The 22,665-nt window shown below is 44.0% G+C and overlaps 1 protein-coding gene across 1 annotated transcript in view; it reads left to right on the top strand.

Moving 5' to 3' along the window:
* The first annotated feature begins 5,302 nt into the window (after positions 1 to 5,302).
* The window catches only part of PAH (phenylalanine hydroxylase), a 35,725-nt gene continuing 18,362 nt past the window's right edge, over positions 5,303 to 22,665 (top strand). Inside the window, exons 1-3 of the mRNA XM_071422351.1 lie at positions 5,303 to 5,467; positions 9,514 to 9,621; positions 20,090 to 20,273. Of these exons, the coding sequence (XP_071278452.1) occupies positions 5,426 to 5,467; positions 9,514 to 9,621; positions 20,090 to 20,273 (334 nt within the window). The 5' untranslated portion in view covers positions 5,303 to 5,425. The remainder of the gene's footprint in view (positions 5,468 to 9,513; positions 9,622 to 20,089; positions 20,274 to 22,665) is intronic.

Here is a 22,665-nt window from a genome sequence, read left to right on the forward strand (position 1 = left end):
CTTTTGAAGTCCTTGCTTTTTTTTTTTTTTAAAAAAAAAAAAAAAAACAGCTCTGGTATGCTTTTTTTTTTTTTTTCTTGCCACTTCTTTTCTTTTTTAAAGGCCATTTACGTTATGATTAAATGCTGTCTTGGAAAAGCAGAACGAAAGTCGTTAATCTATATAGATCTTCAAAGAATCGATACATTCGGGACTTCTGTAGGATTTGTTACACTCCATTTTGTTACAGTAGGCAGCTCGTCTGGATTTGGGCACATGTGTTTCTCTCCCTCCCCTCGCCCTCCCCCTCGCCTTTCCAGCTTCCCCCCCAAGAGTGAAAATAAAGTAAAAGGTCTTTCATGGTAAACAAAACCAGCTTATTCTCCACATAGAACACATGAATAGCTGGAAAAAAAACTTACAATAAATGGTGCATTTTTTTCTCTGCTGGGTATAGCATTCAAGATCAGTCCAGTATTCAAGAAGCAGTCCATTTTTTGCTCAGCAAGAGAGTTTAGAAAAGAAGCGTGGGGTCTATTCAAGGATCTTTTCCCCCTTCACAATTGCTGGGCTTTATGAAACCTATCTTCCATGCCTTGTCAGAGTATTTCTGGGGACCAATTAGTGCTTTGTTGCAAGGCTTCTTTGCTGAATCTTTGAGCAGCAAGAAAAAGCTCTCTTGAGTCTCCCCTTATTTTGACTATTTCAGTCATTACTCAGTGTAATAATTAATATGACAACTGGACGCTGAAGTTTGTATAGAAACACCTCGGCTGCAGGAGAGAGCGTGCAGTGGGTGGTAACAAGCTACAGATCAGACCGAGAAGCCACACACACAAGGAAGGGGGGAAAAAAAGAGAGGGAGAGAGAATAATGAATGAAAAGAAAGAGAGAAAGAATAAAGATAAATAAATAGTTGGTGCGGCCTGAAGAAACATAATACAGACTTGGAAGGGAAGAAAAAAAAAAAGCACTTTGAGTGGAGTGTGGGGGGGTCAACCCCAGAGAGTTAAACTTATTTTGAAACAGTTTCCATGTGAATATAATTTTCAACATTTGCTACATTCAGAAGTCAGGAAAGAGATTTTTTCCTGAAAAGGCAAGATGGTCCCTCGGGTAAGTAATTTTTAAGGACGGTGTGTTTGCACTTTTGCATAGTTGATAAAGTTTAATGCCTCTTCCTAAGCATCCCTTTATGGAAATAAGAACTTAACCATGAAACTTTATTCTTGATTAATTGTTGACCGTCCTGCCCAGGGTGGAGGAGGTGGGTTATTGGGGTAGCAAGTTTGAGTTTTCTTGGTGTTGTATCTCTACAAGAGGAATAAAGCCTGTGCCTGAATGAAGAATTAAAAATGACGTTTGACCAGGGACACTGCTGAATCCTCCTCGAAAGGCGTCTTGGGATGAACACTCATCACTTTGCAGACATTTCTTGGGCTGCCAATTAGGGCATAATAAATAATTAGAGGTTTTAAGCGTATTAGATACAGCTCATGCTAATGAGCTACATCAGGTCTTGTGCTAACCTGAAGTGACAGTTTGCATATAGGGCTGCAAAAAAAAAAAAAAAAAAAAAAAAAAAAGAGAAACCAAAAAAACCAAAACACACACACAAAAAAAAAAAAACAAACACAACAAAAAAAAAAAAACCACAGGAAAAAAACCCCAACCAAACAAACAAACAAAACCCCAAACCAGCCGCCGAAGCAGCTTTTCCCCCCGCGGCCCCGTCCTGCTCGCCGTTCCGCAGCTCCCGCGGGTCCCGCCCGCTGCCCCGCTGCCCTCCGCGCCCGCGGAGCGGAGCCCTTGGCTGCCGGCTCTGCCGGGTGGCCCCATTGTGCGGCCACGAGCGGTGCGTCTGTCAGAGCCCCGGGGGATAAATCACACCGGGCTGCCCTCCCGCATACCCCCAGCGCCACTTTTTGGAGAGCTGAATATTTTGGGTGGGGAGTGGGTGGGTTGTTCCCGGCTCCTCCGAAGCGGTGGTCCCCTGGCAGGAGGGGTAGGAGAGGTTTGGGTGATGCCTTCGCAGGCTGGGAAGCGGATCCCCCGCTACTCCCGGGGAGGGCAGGCAGTGGGGACAGCCCGGGTCCCGGGTCCCCGCTGCCGCCAGCCGCCTCTGCCGTGAGGACACAGTGCCACCTCCCGGCCACCCGCGCCCAGGAGGGAAGGAGCCGGGAAAATCCGGGTGGAGAGGGGTGGCGTGCAGCCTTGATGTCTCGGGGAGCCCATCTCTGCGGTGAGAGAGGATACGGCTGGGTGGCTTTGCCAGCACGATGCAGAGGGACGTGCGAGGAAATTCTGTCTGTATGGGGTGTAAGGGAGAGCTAGAGCACCCTGAGATCTCTGGTCAATGCATACACGGTGTTGATAAGGGGGATACCTCCTCCCATGCACACACACACAAACCACCTAAGATACTCGTGGAATCCTCATCTGGGAATTTTTTCCACCAGCTTAGAAAATTCCCCTTCCGCTGCTTACTGCACCCTCACATGCACTGGGACATCCTGAACAGCAGGGAAGCAGGGAGCTGCAGGCCAAGGATAGGCCCAGTGTTCTGGCACAGGAAGGGACATCCTTGCCCAGACACAAAGACTAAGAGCTCCAGGGAGGCCGCCACTCTGCAAATGGGTGGCAAAGAGCAGTCTGAAAAGCAGCCAAAGTCCGTGGCCCCTTGAACTCGCATCATGCCAGCCAGGGGAGCTTGCCAACTTCAGTGCAAAGAGCCCTGTGAGCTGTGGCTGAGAGCACAGCCAGAATGGACTACATGTGGTGTGTGCATGTGTGTGTGTATACCCAAAGAAAGTGTGTTTTGGAGGCAGAACACGTATTTTTAGGTAAAAGCAAGGTGGGACATCAACACATATCTGCATATTGTTGAAAGGAGAGGGGGTGCTCTGTGCTGCAGCAAAAGCCCAGAGCAGGACTAACAGACTTAAAGCCCAGGTGCTCACACTGGCCAGGGAATCAGGCACATGAGGAAGGTTGAAAGCCAAGTGGGAAAACCTGGCTGGCAGTGTCACTGCAGGGGGCTGAACCCATGCTCGGTATGCTGAAACAGTACTTCAAAGAGGACAGGGAAGCTCCAGCAGTTTGGACTCTGAAATGGCCCAAGGTAACCGATGCTGATGCAACTGCATATTCCTAAGGGGAACGTCATTGGGCACACACATGCTCTCACACCCCCACACACCACTTTACTCCAAAACAGGAGACACTGGGAATTCCTCCTAGCAAGACAGAACTTTGTTTTTCCTTCAGCCAGTGCCTTCTGCTACCAGGCAACCTCTGACAGTGCAGACTGACCAAACAGTGAACTGGTGGTAATACACTGGTGATATTATTACTATTATTATGTAACAACAAGGGTGAGAGATAAGCTTGCAAAATAAATACAAAACAGCAGGAGCTGGGAGGCAAAATAGATGATTACAAAGATTTGGCATGAGCAGTATTTTATCTGTTTGATAATTCACTTTGTCTTGCCATTACCATTGAGTAGAGTGGACACATGTAAGAAAAGGGATGGAGAAAGGGAAGGAATGAAGACCAAAAGCATGTAAAAGCCATAAAGAAGTAAAAGAGATATTAAAGGCTAGTGAAAAGAGAAGGAGTTAGGAAAGAAAGAGAAAGGCACAAACAGAGGAAAGAATAGTTTATCTCACTGAAAAATACACCAGGTGGCAAGGCATGGTGTGTGGGGAAGGTAAACAAGACTAGTTTTGGAGTCTGTCTTGTCCTGCACAGGGGCTATAATCAGAGTTGTCACCATCTTCATCTCATTGTTGTTTTTTTCCAAGGTGGCCTTCAGTCTCCCTATCATGGATAGGGCTGTGCCTTGTGCTGCACAAACACAGGACACAAAATACTGGCTACCATAATGAATTTACTGGCTGAGTAGCTAAAACCCAGTAGTTTCTCTACTGCTGGCAGTTACTGGGGATACTTTCCCCCGCTGCTCTGCCTTTCCTTGCCCCATCCTACTGCCACATGAGCAGGATCCAGTGTGTTTAATGTGCATCACATTTGGCTATCTTGACCTGCCACCACAGGCTTGCTGATCACTTCAGAAATAACTTCCTACCTTACAGGCAGTTTCAGGATGCACAAAGAAGCAGCTCTTCTGAAAAAAGTATGCATGTATTTGCACCCAAAGCACAGATTCACTTCAGATGCATGTTATATAATTGATAATTTCAGTGGGATGGATTCTGACTCCATAGTAAGAACTATGAGAATGGTTCCGCTCAGTTTCCCCACTGCAAAGCTGCTGGGTTTTGTAGGTATGAAAAATTTACAGTAATTTATTTCTAGTGTTTATCAATATGAGTTTGCACAGGTATGTGTAGTAGAGCTTCCTTCAAGGAGAAAATAAGTGTAAAGAGAATTTGTCTTCATCGTGAAAATATAGCAAGATTACCTGCCTTGGCACAGTTTGTAAGACTTCATTTTCCCAAATAGCAAGATAGATACTTGTCAAGCTCCTTCATTTTTTCACCTGTCCTCTGATATTGGGCTACAGCTTTCCAGTCTCCTTTACCCCCTTTGGTGACTCTTATTAAGCCAAATCTGGGGTCTTTCATATCAGTACTTTACTAACCTTTCCTGAAATCATTTATGTGTCCCACCCAGTTCCCCTTGTGCTTTCCATGGCTGACACCAGATGCAAGCACACGTACATCATCTGCAGTTCTTCTACATCTTCCTGCCCTGGAGCTCTGACCTACTCTTTCCTGCTCCTTTTCTTCCTTTACCTTCATCCCTTTCTCCATGCTCAGGCTCATATCCCAGTGTGAGGTTCATGTTCTCTCATGCTTTCCCTGTACTGGGTGTCTCTCTCTGGTGTCTGATGAGCAGAGTGGTGTCTCTTGCTCTCTGAGCTCTTTGGATGCAGCCCCAGAGGTCCTACTGAAGGACAAATCCCTCAGCTGCTGTGCCTTGCCAGAGCCTTCTCTGTCTGATGTTTGACATCCAAAGAGCACATCCTGGAGAATGTCTGATATCTGTCCAAGGGGAGTGACCCCGCGGTGAAACCCACCTGAGGCTGAACACGCAGCTGCAGTGGGAAGGAACGGGCTGGAGGCGGAACTGAAAACCATGTGTTGACTTGAAAAAAGTGAAAACAGCTGATGTTGATCAGGAGGAGGAAGGCTGTTAATTCAGAGCATGCTGCTCCTCCACGTTGGGTGCAGCCAGAAACAATCTGCTGGAGAGCTGCAGCGGCTGCTTCGTGTGCCAGCGGTGGGTGGGGTGGGCGTGCAGGGAGAACGCCCCCTTGGCATGCTGTCCAGGGGAGGAGGCTGGGGAAGGGAATGGCTTTGCCTTGGCTGCTCCACTTTAAATACCTTTGCACAGATCTCTGGCCACTGCAGTTAAGTCAGAAGGCTTCACCTGCTGTAGTGGAGGGGCCTCCCTGTGTGGGCATTGCTGCCTTTGCAACATGGACTCACAGCACTGCAAAATGAATGGTGACTCTTTCCAGGTAAGTGATGGGATCTGCTTTTTGCAGAGGTGGAGGGATGTCCTCACTCCTGCACTCCTATGCTTGTCCTTCCCTCTCTGAGAGGCAGTGTGACCCCAGAGGAGAAGAATCAAGGTGGCCTGTCGTGATGCTTTGCAGTACCTGAGCAATTTTGGCAGCTCCTGTATTTGTCTGCTGTTAATTGTGCTCACAAAAACGCAGTGAAAATACAAACAAATATTGCAACAGTATCCTTATGTACATGGCAAAAAGACAAAGAATCAGAAAAGACCAGAAGCTTATTGGAGGTCTTAAATTTGTGTGATAAAAAAAAAAAGCTGTCTTCTTTTTTAAAGGAAAACAGATGAAATTATGTGCTCTTCTGGTGTAGCTTTTTGTTAAATATGGGGCTCTCTTGTCCTCCTTTTTAATGTTTACTGACTGACTGACTTTGAACTCTTTGCTTTGGGAAATACAGGAAAGACCTGAAGTTCATGCCTTTTAAGTACAGGCACTGATGTTACTGCAGGGGCAAGTGATGTAACCTGAGTCCAGCATGGTTAATTATTAGGACAAAATTCTGCCCTTATCTGTCCTATGCAATGCTGCTGAAGCCTGAGACAAGCTGCATCAGATGTGCAAAAAAGGGCTTCTATTTTTTATAAGAGCAGAGATGTCAAGGAAGCATCTATTCCTCTATTCCCACTTCTTTGTGTGCTGAGGCTGAGCTCCCACAGTATTTCTCTAGAGTCTCACCTTGCTGCTTATCCAAGTTGTGTAATTTCTTAGTTCCAATGACAACTGCCATGATGAGCATTTAAATGCTTTAAGAAATCTGACTTGGAAACTAATTCCATTTTCACAAGTAACTTGCAAATCTTTTAATTTGAAATCTTTTTTCCCTTCCTCCCCTTCCCCCCCTCCCATTTTGCATATCTAGTAAATTTGAAGTTTACAGCAGTGAGGTGGAAATTTTATATCCTGAAATTGCAAGAAAAACTTCCTCTGGCTTTACCAATGTTGGAATTCACTCTGAAGGGCTTTAGCTAAATGTCTCAGCAATTGATTAGAAGGCTGACAGGATTGTGTTATTGACCCCCAATGCTGCCACCTGTGTCAGAATGGCAATGCCAATCTATGTGCAATGTGCCTAACTAAAAATGCAGGTCTGTGATTGTCTAAGGTCCAGGGATGGTTGTTCATGCTCTTCAACTAGTTCTCATTTTATTTCCTGGAAAAGAAACAGAGCTGGAAGAAAATTATGAATTTATGCACACTATAAATCACATATACATATCACAGAGACAATATTTCAACACAATAAAATTGTTTCTTCGACTCTGAATCATAATCACAATAGTAAGAAAACAGTAGAACTACCCCAAAGCTGCAATTCCTCCATGTATGTTGAGGGACTAGAAGTTAAAGTCCAAAATGAGAGTGGAAAAACTGATCAACAGTTAAAGCTATGTGTAAGTACTACAAAAAGCTCAACAATAATGTGAGTGCCTCTGTTTTTGCTGCTATCACCTCCAGTGCATGTGTTGAGGTTTATTATCTGTAGTGTGTATTGATGCAGGCTGCCTCCATATACCCTGATAAGAGCTGAGTACCAGGAAAACAATCATTTTTGTCTTCTCCCCATTTGCAATTAAAGATGTCACCTCTGTGACAGGCTCAGGCATGGACTGATGCTTGCTAAAAGACCTTCCAGGGAGCTGAGTGCATATGCAGATGGGCAAGAAATTAAGCAAGTATGAGGCTGTTTAGAGCATCAGTGCCTACTCCCTACTGCAATGTGTCTTTCTCTTAAGCATCAATATAAATCAACTTACAGGAGTGGGAAAATGACTGAGGACACATTGAAAGCAGCTGATCTTAACAAATCAAAGCTAGTGACCAATGAGTTTGGAAAGGTTTTTTAAGGCTTTTTTTTTGTCTAATCTTGTTGTACAAAGAGATCAATTATTATCATCAGGATTGCCTTGCAGGACTTCAACTTTGCATTATATCCCCTGCAAGTATGCAAACCATGAATTCTTTATTTGTCACACACATTCAAGTCAATCTGTCATATAAGTTGGTTCTCACAGCATGACTTGGCAAGAATATTTTAAATATATAACTCCATGTCTTATAGAGCAGTTTCATCGCAGACAGTGAAAACCAAAATCTCGACCCATTGGACAGACAATGGTGGAGCAAGTTCTGTCCTTGAGATCAGTCTTGGCTGTGGTGGGTGAAAACAGAAGGAAAAAGCAATGCATGGGCAGTATTTGAGATGACAGTTTTGGTCACACTACCATAAAATTTCAGTACTACAGACATTTGTTTTAGCTTTTGCCAGACTCCTGTCATCGTTTTCCCTTGTGGTTGCTTGAGGTGTAAATGGGTTTCATTAGCCAGCTGACACATCACTTCCAGCTGCTTTTCCTCTTGGTCCTGCCCATGTATGAGCTGGGCTGACTCCCTGGCTGCATGGGGACTCAGGAGACACAGAGATGCTGCAGGAAGTGTCACAGCTGAACAGGTGGCAATCTTCCTTCTGGTGCAGCACTTCTCCTACAGTTTGCACTAGAGGTCCCTCATAAAGCTGGAAGACATTTGGAAAACCTTTGCAGCCTCTGGAAACAAAGCCAGATAGAAAAATGTGTGGCCAGTCTGTTAGCAGCAACCTTGGAGGCAGCCTTGGAGATGGCTTGGAGAATCAGCAATTATTTACTTTACAAAAGAAGGCAGCTCTTCATAGCTCTGCCTCAGGAAATGTAGGCCCACCAAGAGCTTCATGGCTTCAGGGCAGCTGGCTTTGATTGTTAATTTGTCTTCTACAAAGGCTATCTTTGCTGAGGACAATATTTGGGAACTGGAACTCTTTTTACTCTGATTTATATGTTCAATTGAGCAATAGCCATAACGAGAGCAAGCTCTGCCCAAAAACACAGACCTTTATAAGGAATATTTGAATGGGTACCTTGAACGAAGCTTTAGCCCAGGACTTGTTACACCAGGACTCCTCTGTGTTGCAGGTGTCTGGTGTGATCTTTGAAATAACAACCACAGGCAATTTGTACAAGGCCAGTAGATGTTAAAAAAAATGAAATAAACACGCAAATAAGACATTAATCGTTAATGTGGCTTCCAAAAGTTTGTGATGGTTGTACATCAAATTTACGCTGACATCAGAAAAATTAGGTGATTGAAATCTCAGCAGGCATTTACCTGCCATGCCGAGCACCCAGCTTTCAAGATCTGCCTCCACTCCAGGGCTCAGTTTCCTCTTTCAGAAGTGGTGAAATAGCTCTTCCCTTCTTAACAGGGCTTTTGTGAAAAGAAACACATGTAGAGACATGCAAAGACATTCTAGTAATGAGAACTGTGAAAATAATGAAAATAAACCTTTGAGAGTACGGAAAATTGCCTTTTGGAATTTGCAGAGCAGAAAATCAATAAGAGAAAAGGAACAAACATAAATGAAAACACATCTTGCTCTGAGTCTTTACTCATTATGGGATTTAGGGAAGATCTAGATGTTTGCTCCAACATTTTTCTTTTTCATTTTTCTTTTATTTGATTGATGTTGTTATTTTGTTTTAAAATCACCTTCCATCTCCTTCCTGTGGATACTACCTCTCTCCTGGGGATACCTGGAAGGTACAAGCAGAACTGAAGGGAAACACAGATCGTGGTCTGCATCTCTGCACAGAGCTCATCCACACTGCTCTGCTTAACCCTGAGCGCTGATGAAAAGGAAGCCTGAGGGAAGGACTTTGCTGGACTGCAGCTGAAACCAAAGTGCAGAAATGTTTCCAGTCATCCCTGAGGGGTGAGGGGAGGCAAGGATGGTATTAGGTTTATTTGCATGTCCTTTTTGACTACCTTGCTCTCACAAGGGCTCTGGTTTGACAGAAGGGATTTGTGGTTTTGCCATCATAAATCAGAGCAGCCCCAGAGCTGTTTTATACCTTCTTTATGTCACTGGTACTGTGCAAAAGGGACATGGAGAAAGGCAAAACTGACTCCTTGGGTGAATGGCAGTAATTTTTGTTTATTTATTTCTTTCCTTTCAGGAATCTAGCTACATTGAAGACTCCCCCAGTAAAAATGGTGTGATTTCTTTGATTTTCTCTCTGAAAGAAGAAGTCGGGGCACTGGCTAAAGTCCTGCGCACATTTGAGGTGAATATTTTCCTTCAGGTCTTTACAATTTTGTATTGCAGCCACATTTTCTCAGGGTCTTGGAGGTTGTGTTTGTGATTCTATTTCATTGCTATTACAGGGGAAAGCAGCCTCCATTTCTTTTCTGTGTTTAAAATCCCTTCAAGTCTTGGGGCAGAAGTAGCTTTTTTAAATTAAAACCTCTACCCCACGTGAGGGTGGGAAAAATGCATTTTTCCACTTAAAACGGAAATATTTAATCATTACTGCTGTACTAAAAGGTAGGTGTGAGTTGGGCTGTGACCTAAGATTGATTTATAACCAAATAATTTGCCATATAACTTGTAAGGCAAATATAAATTGCACATGAGCCATGTGACTCACAATGCACATTGAACGAGGTGTTTCTGCTGGGAGTAGCTCTTGTCCACCCAAAAAAATCTGATATAAAAGATTCTACCATCTCCCACCTGCAGTACTTGTACTGAGTGGGTAGAGGGTGCCTACAGAACAGCATAAAAATGACAGCACTTTTTCACACCAAAGGGACTCAGTAACTTAGGCTGAATGATTTGGAAAATTTTTGGGGAAACAAGGAGCCATTTACCTTTCAGGACATTGTGTGCTTATTTATTCTTGCAGAAATATTTCCCAGATGTCATGAATGTTGTTTGAAAAGCACGAAATCCTTGCGGTTCAGGATGGTTGTGTTGCAACACAGAGCTGTGTACTCTGTGCTCGCAAGCAAATACACTTTTATATTGGTTCTGTGGCTTTTTTTTTCTTTTTTTAATGTAATAGTTGTGCCTGAAAACAGCCATTTTTTTTAGAACACTCTAAGAAGTTGTGGCCTGCATATTTTCCATTTGTAAATTTAATTTACTAGGAAATGAGAGGTTGTGTGTTATGGGTGCAAAAGAAAAAAAATCATGAGTTTTAGGACATGCTTGATTCATTAGGATAAAAGGAAATTCACCAACAACAGAAGAGCAAGTCTAAATCTGTGAATTGACTAGTAAAATCCTGCAAAATGTCCGTATGTCAGTGATGTGCATGTCTGCAAATTAATTAATGAGACTGTTGATATTCTCTTATTAAATGCATTGATGTCTACTAAATAAATTGCTGTCAGCTCTAAAGAAAGAGGAGCTTTCTGAGCTTCCTTTGTAGAAGAGCTAGTATAGGAAAGAGAGAAGTAACCACTTCTTGGATGTGACTTGCCCCAAAGCAAGTTTATCTAGTTTAGATACCTAAACTAGACCAGCAGAGTCCCTTTTTCCCAGTGGCCCTGACTGCAGCTGAGAGGTTGGGACTCAGTTGGTTTTCCACCCAATAAAGCCAATTCTTTCTGTGCTAAATCTCAGCTCCTCCAGCACCAAGGCTTGTCAAGAGACCCAACAGAGGTGGTCTTATATCAGTTCTACATTTGGCATTATACTGGGGAGAAGGATGGATGGATGGATGGATGGATGGATGGATGGATGGATGGATGGGAGGGATTTAATGGTACGAGCACAGCTCCGCAGGGCTGCTGTTAGTGAATTCCTGGTGTAAACCAGAGCAGCCTTTGGGCTGTTGTAGCTCCATTCCAAGAACTGCACAGAGGTGTAAGTTTTGCATACCTGCACAGCTGGGAGAGAACCTTTCCCCCTTTTCCATCCTGGCCATAGCTGTGGTGCCTCAGAGAAACAGACTTTGTGCTCACTGACATCACAGCATAGACACGGAAAGTGGTGATAGGCAGGTAAAGAGTGGAAACAAACAGCAAGAACTTGAGGGAATGTTTTTGTCTTGTTCTCCTTCACTGCCTAATAGCATTAGCTGAGAGATGCTACTGGAGTTAGCTCAGACTCTCTGTGGGTGGGCTCCTTGGGCAGGGAGACACCCAGCCTTGTCCCCTGGTTTGTGTCACCAGCTTGTTGCTGGCTTGTGGAAATGTGGTGGGTTTGTCTCAGAGGGGCCTCACAAGAGGAGATGTGAGGGTGGCTGCTCCAGCTGTCATTGCCTCATGCAGTAGGAAAAGAGAAAACTGACAAGCCACAAATAGGATCAGGCTGTTTCCAGGAGCAGATGTGGAGCTGCAATTGTTCACTTCATGGAGGGGGTCCACACCTTGTGCAGCTGCTGGTTCTGATGTTTTATGTCTGAACCTTCTGCTCCTTGCTGAGGTGGCGGTGCCCAGACTGCTGGCACCTCTCTGGGCACTCCTGCATGGGAATGCAGGCAGAGGCTCAACCCCCTCCTCCCAGCTCGGATTTGGGAGTGGTTAAGAGACAGTGCCTCCAGCACTGAGGATTTTGCCTCTTTTTTAGACAGTCTGTAAAAGTAATGTGGGACATGAAAGGGAGAGGAGGAGGAGGGCTGAATGAGCTGTAAATATGAAAAACTTGAAAATTTGCCCTCTCCCCCAGGGGAGGAAGCATGGAAGCAAGATCCAGACTGAGTCATAGGGAATTGAGTGGATACCTAAAGAAAGGAGAAATCTTGAGGAGCCATTAGCACACAGGATGTCTTTCTGTAGAGGAGGTTCCTGTATGGACCTGGGAAGGCTCATCCTCTCCTTGGTTTAAGAACTGGAAAAAAATTTTTTTACTCTGTGGGAGCATTGTTCAGCCACACTTGAGTCCCTTCCTGGGATGCACTCCCAGATTCACACCCTGCCCATGTCCCTGTGCTGAGGTGAAACTGTCCAGACTTTAGCCCCCTTGTTCTCCATGGGCAGCAAGACAAAGGGACACCAAAGGGTGTGCTCTAGCCTGGGCCTGCCCCTGGATACCATGAGGTCCAAGCCTTCTGGCTCATCAAGCATCGTGGTAGGTAGAATCTCTAGTCAGCCACAGAGCAAACCACCCAGGAAAGGAATTAGTGTCCAAACACAGCCCAGATGGAAGGGGTGAGCCCCCATTGTGGGAGCTAGGGTGGACTGAAGGCAGGGGAGGCTCAAGGCTAAGGGCTGCAGAGTGCTCATGGCACAGAATTATGGCCTCTAACTGAGACCCCAAGGTTAAGAGAATTTCAATGTGTTTTGTGGAAAAGTAATGTTTGTCCTACTCAAACATCCCTCAGGGTTGTTCATGCAGTTGGCAGACTACTGCATGCTCACATTTGGTTTTTTGCTCCAAGACCCACATTCTAGTTTTCTGTTCAGGTCCCAGTTGCACACAAGTATGTGGTTACAGTGACAACTCTTGTTTTTCTTGTGTAGCTGAAGGGTTTTTTCCTGAGGAATCTTCTCAATGAACTCGGCTCTTTTTGTCTGCTGGGTTTAGGTCCAAAATAGACTTGATTATTTCCACTTTTTTCTTATGTTTGCTCAAGAAGACCCATCTAAACACCTGACCTCAACAGGGTTCTAAGATTTTCTGATCACTGGCTCTTGTCCCTTCTCTTTGGTTTGCAAATCCTTGCCTGACTGCATGAATCTGTTCCTCCTGGACTGGCATAGCACAGAGCCATGCCACTGCTGGCAGTAGAGCCCCTGCAGCCCCTTCCTCACCTGTCCTGTGGAGAGAGGTGTCTGCAGGCCAGATTCACACTCTGATGTGCTGGGAAGTGATAGCAGCTCAGTCATGCTCAGCAATAAGCAGATTGCTAAAGCTCAATCCACTTTGCTTCCACACTCGCTGCTCTGTTTGTATGTTGGGGATGTGGCAGACATTCACTTTTTGCTTGTCAAACCCAATTGTTTTGCACTTGAAAAGCCCCTTTTGTCACCTCTGCCCTCATTGCAGGCTTGAGGGTGGCTGTAGGGACAGCACAAATCCACCAGCAGGGTCTTTACACCGACTTAATTTTAATGGGATCTGCTGTACACTGAGGTACTCCTTGGTGTAGTCCTGTGCTGTTTATTTGTGCTGTAGAAGATGACAGCCAGGCAGCCAAAACTTGAATAAATACCTTCATCTGAAACAGAAGAGCACACATGAGTAAAGTATCATGCTTAAAATCAGGAAGACAGAACAGTCATGATGAAATTGTGTTTCTGTTTTGATTCACTGGATACATCAAAAATGTTCAGAGTATAAGTTGAGGCCAAAAAAAAGAGAAACCTTCCAGGTTTCTTATCAATACTGAAAAAGCAAAACTGAGCTCTTTGGGTTGACCTAAGTGTTACACTTGGTAAAAATATTTGTTTCTCTGTAGTGATAAAAACCTATTGAAATCAAGGAAGCTTTTTTAAACCACAAAGTTCATTCTAAAAAAAAAAAGGCGAAGAAAAACCCACATTATTCCCCCTCAAAGATTGCCTTTTCTGTAGTTAAATTAATCATTTAAAAGATTAGAAATAAGAATTTCCATATACAAAAAGGATTGCCTTCAGTTTCAATTGCAGATTTTCCACATGAATTTGTGAATACACTAATCTTCTCTGAAGTTCTTTCCCTGCTGGATTTACAAGTAGTAGATGTTTTAATACAATAAGTCAGCTGTTTTAAGTGGCAAATGTTGGAATACATCACAAGTTTGCTCAACCCATTGTGAGAGAGGAGCCTTCTATCTTTTCCTCAGTGATGGGACCTTCTCAGATACAGAGCAGGACTTCAGTGCAAGCTGCAGCCATCAGTGGGTAGGGATCTAGCTCAAAAGCAAAAAAAAAAAAAAAAATTGATTTGCACCAAGTACTCCTGCTCCCAGTGTAAGTTACTGTCCCATGGGGGCAAGTTACTGTTCCACAGAAGGATGGGATGGGAGTAACAAGCTGTAATAAAAGAGGCCTGCCACTTTCAGAGTCAGCAGAGACAACTCTGCTCTGTTTCTCTTTAGGAACTTCATCACACAGAAAGTCCTACGTGACTGTAATCTCTGTGTGCCCTGGGAAGGCCCTGGCTCTGAGGTGGTTGGGATTGTTTCCAAATCAGGGGAAGAAAACAGTCACTTTGGCCAGGGGGTGTGCTGGGAGTGTCTGCACTGATAGGTGAACTGGCTGGCCTCTACCACAAGACTGTTTTCTCATTATACTGTACGTATGCACAACAGTGATCATTTCATTACACTGCTCCAAACCCACTTCTGTGGGGGTCCCAGTTATTGGTTTCTCTGGGTCTGGATTGAAGGCACTTGGGATGGTATTTCATGTTTGGACTCAGGTGTTTATTATTTCTTATCAGTAACACAGTCTCATTACTGTGAGTTTGGCAGCTTTTCATTAGAAGGCACAAAATGGCCAACAATCTCTTGTTACAAGGTCTTTTCAGACTAAACTATCCAATTAAGAACTGACACCTAGATTATTTTCCCTTTTAACCCAATAACTGATCCCACAGAGTTGCAATGCAGACTTTTCTGCCCAATTACAAAATGCCACCCAAACCCATGGAGAAGAAGGAAGAAGCATGAAGAAGGAACCCAGGACGACACCCTGTGCCTTCCATCTTGCTCCCATCCACAACATGCTAAAAATCCCAAAACCTCAATTTCTCACCAAGTGATACACCTACACTACTCTCTATGATCTATATTTCACACTTTTGTGGATTCCAGTCTATCTTGAAGTCTGGGAAACTTTCTCCATGAATGACGGTCAAAGTCAGTGCTCCCCTGGGGGTCAGGGCACCCCAGAGCAGACAGAGAAATATTCCCTGTGGGTTTCCACACATACCCTTGTTCTTACCCTCCTCTTCCTGTGGCCACAAGAGCAGGACTTGTGGATCGAATTGATCACCAAGCGTTTAAAGAGAGCAGTGCTCTCTTCACAGGTGCTTGTGCAATGCCACACGCTGTCACATTTTTGGTTTGTCCTGCTCCACGTGTTTTGCAGCCAGATTCTGCTGCAAGCCTTGTGCCAAATTTCAGGGTTGGGGCAGAGTGATGGACACCACGGGCTGCTCCAGGGCCAGCTGCCCTCTGGCAATCTTTGTTGGCAGGGACCTGCTCTGAGACGCTTTTCCTCCATGAGGTGGGAAGGAAAACCCTAGGAGTTGTGAAGGAGAAGATTCTCTCTGTCTCTAGCTGAGAAGCAGGCCCTTGGACAATAGAGCTGAATCAGATGTCTGGCTTTGCCTTTGCTTTGGGAATCCATGGCTGAAAGCATTGCTGTAACTTCCTAAATCCTCTGATCTATGAAAATTAAGCACTGAGCTTATACTTGTGCTTCTGAAAGTGTCCTCCTTCAGGAAACCCTGAACTATACCATGGCAAGGGTTAAAAGAGCAACTCATCTTTTTTTTTTTTTTTTTTTTTCTTTTTTTTTTTTTTTCTTTTTTTTTTTGGTACCAGAAAGTGCAAGTAAAATCCTTTTTTTGGGAGATTATTCTCACTTAGCGTTTATTAGTGGCACCATATTGTTGTTGAAAGTTCTTCATCTGGTAACAATGTGGGGTCTCCTGATGAAGCCAAACTTCATTAATGACAACAGTCATGAAAACAAGCCACAGCTGGATTTCACAGCTGTACTTAGTTTTAGAACCATACATAGGAGCATTTAGTAATTAGTGAACAGAAGGATGTGTGAGTGTCATGGGAAGTAGTAACCCACAACATTTTCAGAAAGGATCCATCCCTACTGGAAGCTTCCCTGTGAAGATATGAATGCACAATTTTCCTTTTCTAGTGACCAGGCCATTAAACAGAGGGTGGGACTAAATTCTCTTGGTAGTGACCTCAGCAAGACTGCTGGTGTAGTGCAGCACCAATCTGGTTTTCTCCTGCTGGTGTGGGGCATCTGCAGCATAGGTGGTGCTCAGTTAGGATGGAAAACCTGGAATAACCTGGGCAAGGGGCTGGAGCTGCTTCACAGACTCTGAGAGGGAGCCAAGGCTGAGATCCAGCACTGTGAGGTAAGGCAGGGAGGGACATGGGCAATCTCCTCCCTGCATCCACCATTGTCTCTGTTTTAAATTGATATTTGTGTTGCTACCCCCTTCAAACTCTGTTAGAACTAATGCCAGCTTGATCTTTGAGCTCTGAGAATGTGTCCTGAAACTTCCTTCTCTAATGGGCACTGATGGAGGTACCATTGACTTGGATATTAAAATAATGAAAGCTGAGTTTTTCCACCCCTTGGAGTGGGGGTTTTAAGAAAGGTTTAAGAAAAAAAAAACCAAACTACAGCAGGCATTTGGTTTTATGACAGGATGTATCTATAGGGGAGGGACTCAACGTCTCCCCTGGTCATAAACCTGAAGGAGAGAAGTACCAACCTGCTCTCTAAGTTCCTTGCAGCTGCAGTGGGTGGTGGGGTGAGTTCAGCAAAGACACATCTAATCTCACTCCATGGGCTCATCTGATCCCTACCAGCTCTAAAATAGGAAGGGCAGAACAGATCCATGTTAATAGTTCAGATGGGAATCCACCACAAACATGTGACAGTTGAGATCTTCCAAAGGTGTCAGGTTAGGAGTTAGGTTCCATCAACAAAAAATAGCTCATAAAACTGGAATAACTTTTATTAGCTGATTTTTGAAGGCATACATTGTCAAGATGTCAATCTCTACTAAAAAGCAGATAGAGATTGAAAACTGCTTAAAATGTACAACTAAACAAAAAAAATGCCCCCATTCTTCTTTCTCAGGAAACTTTGTCTCCAGAAGTTAGAGCTTTAAAGAAAACATCATCTATTGGGAGAACTGTGATGCAATAGCAAGATTTAGCAACATCAAGAATACAAAAAAGTTCTGAACAATGTGAAACTATGAGGATTAAACACTAGATGGAGTAGTTGGACTAGAATGAAATTGAGATTTATAAAGCAACTCTAGTAACAGAGCCACTGTAAATATTTTGAAATCAAGGGCTTAGTAGCAAGGCACAGCACATGAGAACACAGTTCTCCAGGAGTGCCAGTTCAGGGAGTTGGACATATGCTGCTGCATTCTTGTTCTAAAAACAGCCACCAGAAGGGTTCTCCCTTCAGCTTCTCTGTTGTGGGGTCCAGAAATCTCAGCAGAAAGAGGTAACAGGTTGGCTCTGGACATTGCTGAGTGGCAGATAGTCCTCAAATAAACAGCAAAGCAGCTTGACATTCTGTGGGAAGGTGTTCTGCTTCTCTCAGGTGTAAGAAAGGAGGTAACTCTCTCCATGGGCTCCTTCCTCCATCTTCTTTTTCCCCCTCTTTTCCTCACTGTCTTAGGTTGTGATGGTTTGAGTGGTATTGATACTCCTGCTACTTTAAGTGTGTCTCGTGCCCACCCTGCAGCTTATCTCTTCATTCCCAACCTTTGCATCATTCTGTTTATTTTGGGGGCATTGCTGTCTGTCCAGCTGCTCACTGAGCCTGACTATAGAGCTGGTACAGCAGAAGAGTCACCTGATCAAAAAACAAAGGGATGCAGTTTGAGGAGCCTTCAGCCCAGAGAAGAGAAGGTGCTGGGGTGATCTTATTGTGGCCCTCCAGTACTCAGAGGGGTCCTGTAAGAAAGAAAGATGGGGACAGAGTTTTTACCAAGGCTGTTAGTGATGGCACATGGGGTGATGGTTTTAAGTAAAAGAGTGTAGATCCAGAGCAGGCATAAGGAAGAAAACTTTTAAGATGAGGATGCTGAGACACAGCGAAGGCACAGCAGCTCCCTGTGCCTGCTCCCAGTGCCTCACCACAGGGCCAGGACAATGGGCAGTCTGTTTGGGAAGCAGGGCTCTGGAGGCCTAAAACAAACTGTCCCCAGGGCCAGGGACAGTGCTGGCCATTCTCTCCCTGGGCAGACGGCCCTGTGAGGACGGCATCTCTTGAGAGCAGCAGTTGGTGAATGAGCTTTTGACCTTTTCAACTTATTGTATTGGTATCTAGCCAAACAATTTGAGTTCATCTGTAGTGTGCAATGCTCAGGAAACAGAGCAGTGACATATATGTTTCCTACCAAGGAATGAACTGCCTTTTGTGGAGGAGTAAATCAGGCCTTTGCTGCTGGTGGCCAGATGCCCTCCTGCACTATGCAAGCACTGAGAGGAGCAAAGAAAACCCTAAAGAGGCTCAGAAAGAGGGATGTGCAGTTAAAAAATCTTCCATTTTTCTTCCTTGTAGGTCAAAAGTAGATCCTAACAGCATTACTTTGTGGATGAAATCCTGACCCCACTGCAGCAGGGACAGCACTTCACCCCATGTAGTTTGGAATCTTCTTCAGCTTGAAAGACAAAACCCAAAAGTTTCTCCAGGGATGCTTATCACTATGTGTCAGCCCTCAGACTCTTCTGAGGGTAATGGTTCCATGATTATGTGATCTTCAGGCCCAGATTTCCTCCAGGGATTTGTATATTCCTTCCAGGGATAGAAGCCCAGACCTGGCCATGGCATGCTGTGAGCCTGACAAAATGGCCAGGGGGCAAAGTCAATGTCCATGGAAACCCATTTAAAAGATTTTCTAGAGAAAAAAAAAAAAAAAAAAAAAAAAAAAAAAAAAAAAAAAAAAAAAAAAAAAAGGCAGTATATTATAGTGCTCAGGAAAACGTTTGAGTTCAGTTAACAGGGGTAGGTGTTCCGGGACTTTTCTTTTGGACTTTCTGGGTGGTTTTTTTCCTAAACATTTTTTTGTTTTCCTAGAATTTTTCTTTGCTTTTCGTTGGAAAAATAGGATTTTTAGCTACCTGTTGCTTACACATCAACATGGCGGCATGTCTGAGGTCAGGTTCCACTGGCTATAGTCGTCAATGCTACAGCTGCCAGTGATCTTTCTTCAGAGTTAGGAGACACTGCTGATGGTCAGCAAAGATATTTGGTGAGACAGAACTTGAGTTTCTGTGCTAAAGAAAATAATCCTTCTCTGTGAGGGTGACTAGACTTGGGAGCAGTTGGCCAGAGAACCTGGAGTCTCCAAACCTGACTGGACATAGCCCTGGGCAATCTGCTCAGGCAACCTGAGCAGATCATTTTACTTGCTGATCTCCAGAAGTCCCATTCAACCTCACCAACTCTGTGATCCTGTGATTTGAAACACCCATGTTTTTACTTGCACAAACCTGGGCTGCCTTTTTTAGTGCAGATCCATGTTTCCCTTTGGATCTTTGCCCAACAGCTGCTCACAGCCCTGGAAACTGTGCAGGTGGCTTTGCAGGTGACTGAGCAGAGATTTGGCAGCAGCTTATCTCACAGGGTGCCCAGCTGCCTGCTCATCCAATCTTCTCTCAGGATGCTCATCAGGACAGCATTCAGTTTCCCATGAGAGGGCACTCTACAGGTGGAATGCCTTCTTCCTGTGTTGGTGCTGGGGAAATGTCTCTGTCAACACAGACGAGCTCTCATTATGTGCTTGAGGGACTGGAGCTGCCATTTACAATACAATTCCTGTTTACAGCCTGTCCCCTGCTTCCACCTTTCTCTAAGCCTTCAGCAGTGCCTAGTCCTTGTGATGGAGCTCTGCACAAGGGTGAATCCCACATATTTCTCATTCTTCCTTTCTGCTTCTCTCTCTCTGCTGTGAAAGTCCTCAAGTGCAGTGGCTGCTTTTGAGTTATTTGGATGGTACAGTATGGTTTATTGACTGACACATGTATTTATCCAGTCTTTATGTCATATTCCTTCCCCCAAAAACTGTGGGACCAAAATTTCTCTTTCTCCTAGGAAAAAGGTATAAACTTGACCCACATTGAGTCCCGACCTTCCCGTCTCAACAAAGATGAGTATGAATTCTTCATTAACTTGGAAGGCAAGAATGTCCCAGCACTGGACAAGATCATCAAGTCCTTGAGAACTGACATTGGAGCAACAGTCCATGAGCTCTCACGAACAAAGAAGAAGGACACTGGTAAGGATATGCTGACAAGGTTAACATTGGCATGGACTATTTATGTCATATACTGAAATTACTTATTTTTCCTGTAGTAAAAGAGATCCTCTTGGATATTTATGGCCACATTTCCCTCTCTCTGTCTCTATTTTTCCTGTGCTGTAAACTTTTTCATTTGGAGATTTTCTGTAGTGTAAGTTTTTGCCATGATTCTGACTAAGTCTCCTGGGAAATTAGGCAGGCTCTGCCACCCACTTTGGTGGGAACAGGACTAACTCTCCATTACTGTAAGAAATCCCAGGGAGTTGCAGATTGTATTCTGCCTTTGGAGGGAAATAAGGAAAGATTTTTTTGAGTTGTCCCTGCTCCTAATTCTCAGAGATTTGATGGAGTTGAGGCTGCTTGGTGCAGTGGTGGCTGCCTAGCAGATAGGCTGAGACAGACTTAAATGCCTCTTCAGATAACAGATGTGATTTTAATAGGATTTCAGACTTTAAATACTTTAGGCCTGGATCTTCCTCTTCCTTCCTAGGAACAACATGAAAGGACATTAATACCTTCTTGAGATCAGTACTGGTAATCCTTTTACCGTTTCCTTTGTGTCCTACCCATGACATTACATTTGAAGATGAAAAAGGAGAAGGCAGATTCTCTTTGGAGTCAGTTTTCTCCATTCTTACACAAAGGGACAAAAGGTTGATTAGGTGATTTATGATCATGTCAGATCGAAGAGGTTCACTTTTGGGGGCTTTATTATTTCCAGAAGAAAGCTACAGGACCTACCAGGGCTTAAGATTCATTTTTCTAGTTACTATGAAGAAGGTAATAAAGAAGTTTATGAAATAATAAAGTTGTCTATAAACATATGCCAGAGTCAGACAGAGATACAGCTCTAAATATCATCCAGGAAAGTCTTGCATGTGAAATTCTGACCTCACAGAAGTCAAAACTCCTGTGGTCAGCTGTAGGATTAGGATTTCACTGCATGTTACTGTGTTGATCAAAGGAGTTTTTGAGCTAGATTATCCTGTCAGCTTCAAAAAGGGACTTGATCCTCCTCTGTCGAGAGGATAACTTGTGTTTGTTAGTTTCAGCAATTCAGAAATATTATAAAATGGGAACAATTTATTGCCAGGGAGAGAGAGGAAGATTGATATTTCTTCTTGCCCTTTCTCATTTTTTTTTTCAATTTCAACTCCTCTCATGAGCAATAAAGGTCCAGTCAAACTGAAATCCTCCAAGGACCATATTTTGAAAGGTCAAACGAGCCCTGCTTAGGGGATGAACTGTGGGTGGCAAATCCTGGGCAGAGGCACTGCAAGGGCAGAGTGAGATGGGAACAGCCTGAGCTGTAGGAAGTGTGGTGAGATGCTGTCCTTTATCAGGGATGGCATTAACAAATAACAGGCCTTGTGGTGCCTTTTAGGCCAGCTTGTCTTTCAAATGTATCCTCCTGGCAAATCTGGCCATAGTCCACAGATGTGCCTGTGTGAAATCTTATTCCCAAAACGCAGAACAAGAGCACTGTGCCTCCAGGGAGCACAGTCTCAGACAGATGGTTTATGGGGATGTTGCCACACTTGTCTCAGTGGGCAGGTAAAGGCTGGGAAGGTTTTCTTCCAGAGGCAATCTGGGATCCCACGGGACTGATTCTTTTGCTGCAGCCTAGGATGCTGTCATTTCTTCCCTGCAAAGGATTCATTTTGCTCCTGCTCATTATTTGAAAAAGAAAAACCTTATTTTTCTGTTTCCTGTGGAAAGCACACAGTCCCTTTTTTGAGGCACTCAGAGAAAATTTCTGTATTCTGTGCCTTCTGTATAGCTGTGTTAAATGCTGTGTATGTGATTTATTGGGCAAGGGATAAGTGAATGGCATTTTCTTTTCTTTTTTTTTTTTTTTGGGTCACTTTAACTGCTTTTAGTATCTTTTCTTAACTAAATGCAACATTTAATTGACACATTCCAATAGTTACAAATATCAGATTTGGATCAACAGTGTAATTTTAGGTGAGAGCAGGCCAGTAAAGTGCTCTAAATCCAAATGTAGCTTTGGAGCTTCAGATGAGAAGGGCTGGCAACTGCTGAGCCAAAAGCTCTTTGTGTATGTGGAAAGATTTGTTGTAAAAACACAGTGCATCTCCTAGTGGCTCTTTTTGGAAACAAGATGGTAGCTGCAGTCCTCTTGGAGCCCATGAATAAAAATAATTAAATATTATTCTGTTGCAGCATTAGGGGAATGCAGACAATTTATTGCATTTCTGAAACAAGCTGGGAGCTGAGGATCTGTAGGGCCCTTGTTTGCTAGACCCTGAGGCTAGCCAGAGCATTTGAGAGTGTTTAAAAAAGGTCTAAACCTGGGCCTTGAACTGCTATAAATTGCATAGACCTGTCTTTGACCCTCCTCACAATG

Source organism: Agelaius tricolor, unplaced genomic scaffold (genome assembly GCF_023055355.1).
Source record: "Agelaius tricolor isolate 1412-34295 unplaced genomic scaffold, bAgeTri1.0.p SCAF_3, whole genome shotgun sequence".
NCBI classification, from domain to species: domain Eukaryota; kingdom Metazoa; phylum Chordata; class Aves; order Passeriformes; family Icteridae; genus Agelaius; species Agelaius tricolor.